At 36.8% G+C, this 7,882-nt stretch overlaps 1 protein-coding gene across 1 annotated transcript in view; it reads right to left on the reverse strand.

Moving 5' to 3' along the window:
- Positions 1–5,741, reverse strand: part of LOC138046811 (uncharacterized) — a 59,092-nt gene extending 53,351 nt beyond the window's left edge. Inside the window, exons 1-2 of the mRNA XM_068893392.1 lie at positions 5,578–5,741; positions 4,498–4,678 (exon numbers count right to left, since the gene is read on the reverse strand). Of these exons, the coding sequence (XP_068749493.1) occupies positions 4,498–4,678; positions 5,578–5,741 (345 nt within the window). The remainder of the gene's footprint in view (positions 1–4,497; positions 4,679–5,577) is intronic.
- Positions 5,742–7,882: the final 2,141 nt, after the last annotated feature.

Genomic DNA, 7,882 nt, shown 5'->3' on the forward strand with positions numbered 1-7,882 from the left:
AAAACTTTGCTAAGAGACGACGACGTTTAGCTAACGTCGACACTTTTTTTAACAGAGTTTTTAGTATTTTTAGAAATGTTTTATCGCAGTTTTTTATAGTTAGAAGTTGTAAATTGGTATCATTGAATAAAAATAAACAACATTGAAGTGAAATTGTTTATCAACCTGGATTCCTTTGGTCGCGTTCTTCCCAATGATAACAAGTGAGCAAGGTGATAATGACGGTGAAGAACAAAACGACAACTGACTCAGAATTCAAATATAGCAGACGTGAATGTCTTGGTTTGTTATCTTTTGTAACATACGAACGGCATGGCCATGGTTATGCAGTTTTTGCCTTGAAGCTAAAACTTGAGCACTAATAAGTGCTAACGCGAAAGTGACCATTTTTGATAATGTGCTCTGCAGGTTGTTACCATGGTAACGCATATACATTATTTATTATGTATGCAAAACAGTCTTAAAGCTCGAACATCCCATGCTGCATAAAGCTATATTGACTGTGAGTCGCATAAAGCGCTGTTTCTTGTTCACAAGCATTGACTTCACATTTCTTTTGATATTCAAATTTGGCAACCATAGAACAAAAGAAATCATTGCTTTAACAGCCATTTAGGTTCTGGTTGGCATATTAACAATGGGTAACATCACGACAAACATCGCTATTAATCAGTGGCGTACAAACGCATTGCATTCTTGAACTAGTGAGTCATTAATTGACGTAATTCTATCCTCGATAAAAAATTTTAAAATTAGTTACGGTAGACCATTAATTTTAAAAAGAAAAATTCCCGTTACGGCTTAAAACTAGGGTAACTCAGTGTTTAGTTAACGAAGTTTTGAAATCCAATGAACAAAAAAAATTGATTTTTTTTACCATACTACCTCTTTACATATCTTATTTCCTTTAATAGTCACCTTAAAATGAGGCTCTCGCCTCATTGTGCTGACTCCCAATCCTCCCCCTAGACATCGAAAATTCCTAACCATTACGAAGCATTACGAAATTTCGGAACCATGACGAAAAGTGTATAATTGCGAGCTTCGGAACCATTCCGAACCAACGAAACCATTTCGACAATTCGGAAGCATTATGAAGATCGGAATTTTTTTACGAATGGCGGGCAATATTAATGAACTTAATAAATAGGATTGAAAACATGAACAGATACTACTAGATAAATGAGGAAGGCGGGAAAAATTAGAAACGCATCGAGCTCGAATACGGTAATAATGCTGAATGATAAACCTCAACCCCCCGGACAACCACACGTCCTCGAAAGGAATGGAGCTCGTTATTTGGAGCGCGATTGATAATCGAGCTCGAATAGGATCTTGAGGTCTATTAAGATGATTCGAGCTCGGTTGCCCAGGAGCAAAAACTGATCCAAACTCGGGCGAGTAACAATCGCACTCGAAATGTCGAGCTCGACAATGACAACAACGAGCTCGATTTCCAATACTTAGTTCACGAGCTCGATTTCCAAGCATTGCTGCTTATCAAGCTCGATTACTTGCTCTCCAAAAATTCTTGATTGTTATACTGTTATACCGAAGAGAGTCTACAGAAAACATCGAAAAAAACTTATTTCAAGACTTCACTCTACAGTTATCATAGAAAAAGGATGAACTCTATTATATAACAAGAGTAGTCGAAAATTTTTGGGAAATCTGTCTTCATACTAAAGAGAGGCTACAGAAAACATAAAAAAAGAACTTTATTCTAAAACTTCATACTAAAGTTGTCATTGAAAAAGACATTTTTGAAGATATTAGTACCAGTCCTCTCCCGTGCCCCGGAAATGAAAGGAAGAGGCTTTTTTTTACCGAATGGGAACCGTCCCATCATTGTCCGTAAACTGTAACATGGACTTTCTATTTGCACTGATATTTTGAAAAGTGTATCATCCGTAGGCCTTATCACGTTATAATTTTTTGAGAATTATATGTATTTTTTCAAATCCATGCCACAGGTTTTGTTTTGTGGTGTTTGAAATTTTGTGAAACCATCCTCATTTTTTGGGCATTTACTGTTTTTGTCACGTGATTTACCAAACATGGTTGCGAGTTGAACCAGACGAAGAAATGTTACATAGAACGCACTTTGAACAAAAGGGTAACTGTACAGTTTTAGAGACTCGGGAAATGACTACTTGCAGAAGTCCATAGGAACGGTTTGGCAGTTAAGCCCCCCCCCCCCCCTCCCCCTTAATATAGTACAGTCACATTCTTACTTCTTTTAGCAGTTGATCTAAATCACTAAAGCACTAATGCTTTTATTCTCCGCCATACCACGAGGCAGTTAAACGTTCTGGGGCTGTTCGGGAAAGGGAGGGGAGGAGACCTGCAACGGGAGGTGAAGAGCCCTTTTGTTTATGTGGAGATGTTGTGCTACTGGGCTAATCACAAAAACACCCTCCCGCACCGGTCTTCACTCGTTAAAAACTCCTGTTGATTCAGTTAAGCTCTGCCTCTTCAGAAAGGGTTTTTAGTCTTCTGACCAATGCATTTCGCTCACAGCAAGAGCCCGCCTTCTCAGGTTACCTTGAAGCCTCTGTCATGCCTCGATATAACAATGCAAAGATGGTGTACCACTTTGATTTCACATGTATGTAATCAGTAGAGCTAGTTTCGTTCAGGTTCCCTCATATCGTTTGGCAAGACGTCAAATGAAGCAAGTGCTTTGTTCCGTCAGATTTAAGAGTTTCTTAAATTCTGCTGACATTTGCCCGCAACTCTTTGAAGCTAAATTTCAAGCTATTTTTCTTGACCGATGTTAGCAGTTATCGTTAAGAACGAAAAAAAAAAAGCTTCAAATTAACGTTTATGTAAAAATGTCGTTAAATTTAGGCAACAACTTTTGAAATTGTTATCAACTTTTTGGCATTTCAGTGAGGAACTTTCCAGCATTTTACAAGCACAATTGGGACAGTCCTTGAAGGACTCCGTTGGAACTTACTTATTTATTTATTGTTCCATTTAATTTTTTTCATTCATTTAGTCAAACTTTTGCAAAGGGAGATCGTTCACAATTATTGATAGTTTGATGGTAGATAATACAACAGAAACAACATTCACATTTTAAAATTATGATAATAACACAGTGGATACTACCACTGATAAAATGATAATCGGAATGCAGTATTAAAAATATTTTTAAAAACGCGAAGGTAGCATACACTACCCTGCACGCCGGTTGGTTTATCCTGCGGTTCCCGAGAGAGAAATCACAGGGAGCAACCATTAGTTTCTATGACTGAGCCGCCTGGACGAATAAATGAAATTTAAACCGAATTAGTAAATTGTTTTAGCACTTGCGCGTGCGTTCAGCTGCAAAATCAAACAGTTGTTCGCAGTAGTTTCTCTCTAGGGTAGCCTAGAAGCAAGAATTGGGCAGCTGCATCTAACTCTTTAAAAAATAGCATTTGCAGGGAAACCTAGATTACTTTTTCTACCCTGAAATTTGTTTGGTTTTTGCTGAAGGCGAAAACCTAACATATAATTTGTGTCAAGTGTAAACACTCATTTCAGAAGTAAATAAGAAAGCAATTATTTATGTAAGTAAGTAAGAAAATAAGTAAGTAAGCAAGCAAGCAAGTAAGTAAGTAAGTAAGTAAGTAAGTAAGTAAGTGAGTGAGTAAGAAATTTCTTTTTTCGCTAAAATAAATCTTTGCACCTGTTCGAGACGAATTGCGGCCATTTTTTCATTTTTCTAACAAATCTTGCCTTTTTACTGGCTTCAAAACTTGCCAAAAACCAAGAATCTTTTGTTCACGACCGAGTCAGAAGGAGAGTGGGTCTATTCCTGATTTGACGTCACAATCTACTTTGCATGCATTTTTACAAAGAGTTAATGCAATGTAAATCAGTTTGTGACGTCAAGTCAGGAATAGACCCACTCCACTTCTGACTCGGTCGTGAACAAAAGATGCTTGGATTTTCGCAACTTTTGAAGCCAATAAAAGTGCTGGATTTGTTAGAAAAATGAAAAAGAGGCCGCACTTTAAAGCTTGTAGTTTTAATTTTTTTCAAATTTGTATGTAGCCACACAGTGGTTTACTGTTGGGAAAATAATGTAACATGCCATTGACGAGTGTATAAGGGTCAAACGTCAAGTGGAAACGACAACCGGCATAAATAAGCGAACAGTGACAATGAAAAAGTTAGCGGTGAAAAAGTCTGGCATTATTAAATGGTCACTTTTCACTGCTATCTATATATCTTACAATTTTTATCTCATTTTCTCTAGTTAAAAGTCTTCTTAATTTAAAATATATCAAATTTAAATTTGTTCAACTGTCACTTCTGAGGATGTGTGTTGTAGCGTACGAAACGTCAAGTCAAAAGTAAAATGCGCCTTATCAGTTATGTTTGTAGCAGCAGTTTGTTTTACGTTTTTGAATAAGCGAACAGATTTTAAAACAAATTGATTAATTTTCCAAAACATAGTAAAAACCATTTTTGGGACTGTGGAACATAAGGACAAGAGGGTTTTACCTTAGGTTTGTGGTTAAATTTGCTCTCGTCACATTTTACCACCATTCCTGGACCACCAAAGGGCGTGAAAGGTCTGTCTTCCAGATCTCTTGAACAGACATCCTGTAACTTTCTGCAAATATTGGACGCCAAACCTGCTTTCAAACCTAGGTGCCTCGAAATCCTTCGCTGGAAATCTTCCCTAGCAAAGAAGTAAACGACCAGAAGGAGCTTCCCAAGCGCAACCTTTGGAAACTCTTCAAAAAAGCTTCTTGCACGAATGCTTCTTTTTTTTCTGCATCCACTGCACCGCCTATATGGAATATATTATGCATAATACTTGGACTTATGTTTTCTGTGTTTATCTCTCTGGCCAACACAACACATGTTCCACTACAGAAGGAAATTAGGATCTCGAGTGAAATTAGTAATGAACTACTATTTGTACGCTCTTTAATTCCTCAAATCAGAACTGGCCGAAAGTGCCATGGAAAGATTTAACTGCACATTTCATAGAGCACGTTTTTAAATTATCACGAGAAACTACACCAAGCAGTGTTTATTTGTGATTTGATGCAATCGGTCCCAAATTTCTGAACATCTATCGAAGTTCCCAGCCTTTTCCTCTTAATAATCTAAGCAATGACCATTAACTACATGCCGTATATTTTTAAATCATGGAAAAGAAAAGAGGGAAAGCGAAAAGAAATCAATATAATTCGCCGCGAGTGGCTTTGATACATCTAGGTGCTCTCCTCAGAAGAAAATAGCTTTTTAAGAGGGATCTTATCCTGTTATTGCTCTCGTCCCTTCCTTTGTACCCTTGAACGGATACGTTACTGTCATGTGTATTTCTATTCATTTAATTTGTCAATTTTTCTTGTAGGATTTGTCCTCCACAAAGGGACGCAATGAAGCGTGGAAACTTTCTTAACTTTCATACTTATTAGCATAAGTGTTATTGTAGAATTTTTTCCTGCGCAAAGCAAAACTTGTCTTCTCAACTGCCGATGTGTTGGAACACGATATAGTGTTCTCAGCTGAAGTCAATTAATATTAACATTTTTGAAAAGGATCGAAGATAAAGTTGAGAATACCTACCAATGAAAACCGTCGATGTGGTTAACGTTCTTTTCTTTTAGATCCATAGCCATATTACATTGGGCACATCTCAGCGGATTTGCCAAAAGACTTCTGTTCTGCAACCATTGAATTAAATTCAATGTAGGACCTTGTTCCAAAGCTACAAAGTGACTCAAGTCCATGGTTCTTGTGTTAAAACGGAAGTTGTCTCGAAAAAACCAGCAAGCTGTTGACAATACTGTTATAGTGCTATGATTGGGTGAAGGGGATTTAGCAATAGAAAATTGCATGTTATTCCTTCTTTTTTAATTTGACACCCTTTGTCAGTTTTTTTGGTATGTAGCTGAAATTTGCGTGTCCAGAGATATAAAAAGGAGCCTTAACTCTTGCTGAGTGCTCTTGAACTGTAGCTCTTCCACTGGGGCACCTTTCAATAGAGGTTGGAAAGAAAAATCGAACCTCTTTCGTAGAAGGTCATTCTGCGCTGAAAACGAAATTCTGTTTGGCAACTTCTACCTCCAAACAGGGGTTGTACTAAATGATGTAAGTAAGCAGTTTATCTTTCCACGTAGACACAATAGAGCTAACAACAAAACTCATACGATTGTGCCCGTGCTAAAATTAGTACGCAAACCCGCAATATGATACGATGTGTGATAAATTACTCCTTATATTTGGTGCGAAATTTTCCGCGTTAATTTACAATTTCACATGTCAAATCACATTTCCTATAGTGCCAAAAAGGCGTCCAGGTTGGAAAATGTTACAAATTCTGGAGTTGTGGCATTGAAAAACGCTGCCGAAAACATCCAAGTTGTCTGTACATTCAGAAATTTAAAACTTTCTGCAAAAAGTATGCTTAATTAAGTAACCTTTTCAAAGCTTGGGGTACCAATAAAATAAACAAAAACCGAAAAAAAAAAACCCCGCGTCTTATGCAAGTAATTTGTCACACATGATCACAATAGCTAATTGACTGGTATTCTCGTGAAATAAGGGAATAATTTCACTTGCGTCATGATTTTGGAGAAAACGCAAGTGAAATTATTCTTTAATTTCACTTGTCTCTATTTCTTTATGTAAAACTGTTAAATTCTGTTAAAATCTGTAATAATAACACAATTTCGAACTGTAATTGGTTTGCAATAAAAGAGAAAGACTATTCTATCCACTGAGAGTTGAATTGGGATTGAACTAAATTACTGCCCTGTCCCATAAGATTATAACATACTTTTCTTAACTTCAAAAAAACGCCAATATACTTAGTACCTATCTTTTTAAACTTATTTGTAAAATAAAATTAATTGATGTACAAAACTTTGCTGACCAAAATCTTACCTTGTTTATCGGCGCAGTAAAGTATAAAAAAAATGTAAACAATGTATAGATTTAGCCAAGCCTAAAAGCGGAGCTCCCTGGTTCTTTATTCTCAATGCCTGTAGTGGAAATAAAAGGTTTTCGAATTGTCCGCGTTTACTGCTTGATTAATTAAATCATTTTCTTCCATAGAAAAATTCATTGTCTAATTAGTGAATACCACGGTCAATTTCACGCGAAAAACCGACATCGCATGAATCACTGAATCACGAAGTGATGTGTGCGATATCGGTTTTTGGAGTGACATTTACTTTGGAATTCAACAGTTTGGCAGTGAACTTTCTGCAATCGCATGAGTTTTAAAAGAAAACAAGCACACCCTCAGCGAGATTCATGAAAAAAAGGCATTTCGGAGTCAACTGTCAATAGCCAGCGAATAGGAATCACGGTAAAACTAGAAACCGCCAGGAAACTTTGCAGTTCAAGGTCAAACAAGAGTTCTCCTGATGTATCTTATTCCACTTTATCTCTGAAAACGACATCATTCACATTTTGATGTATTTCATTGAAACACGACAGCTTGGCTTGGAACAAGAATTGGCAAAATACGGCAATGTAACCAAAAAAAAAAACAATGAAACATCCGCTCCAACACTAAATTACCTTCAGGTACTTTAAACAAACTTCGGAAAACACAAGCTTGTGACATTTCTCCCTAATTTTACGAGAACTCATTGCGATTACGTGTTTATAACCAAAAGGGCAAAAGTTTGTCACTGTCGAAGCAGATCGAAAAACAGTTGGGCAAACGGATTAAAAAGCACTCGTTCGCTCGCAAAAGAGTACAGATACTCGTTATGTAATTCCAGTTGAGACTAACAATTCGAGTTTCGATCCTCAAGAAAAGGAAAACCGATTAAACCAATTTTTAAATTCGTAAAAATAACAAACGGTTTAGTGGCGCCCAAGAAAAGAATTTGTGGAGTAACTTCTTCCACCAAGTTTG

The sequence above is a fragment of the Montipora capricornis genome, chromosome 4 (assembly GCF_036669925.1).
Source record: "Montipora capricornis isolate CH-2021 chromosome 4, ASM3666992v2, whole genome shotgun sequence".
Lineage (NCBI taxonomy): Eukaryota > Metazoa > Cnidaria > Anthozoa > Scleractinia > Acroporidae > Montipora > Montipora capricornis.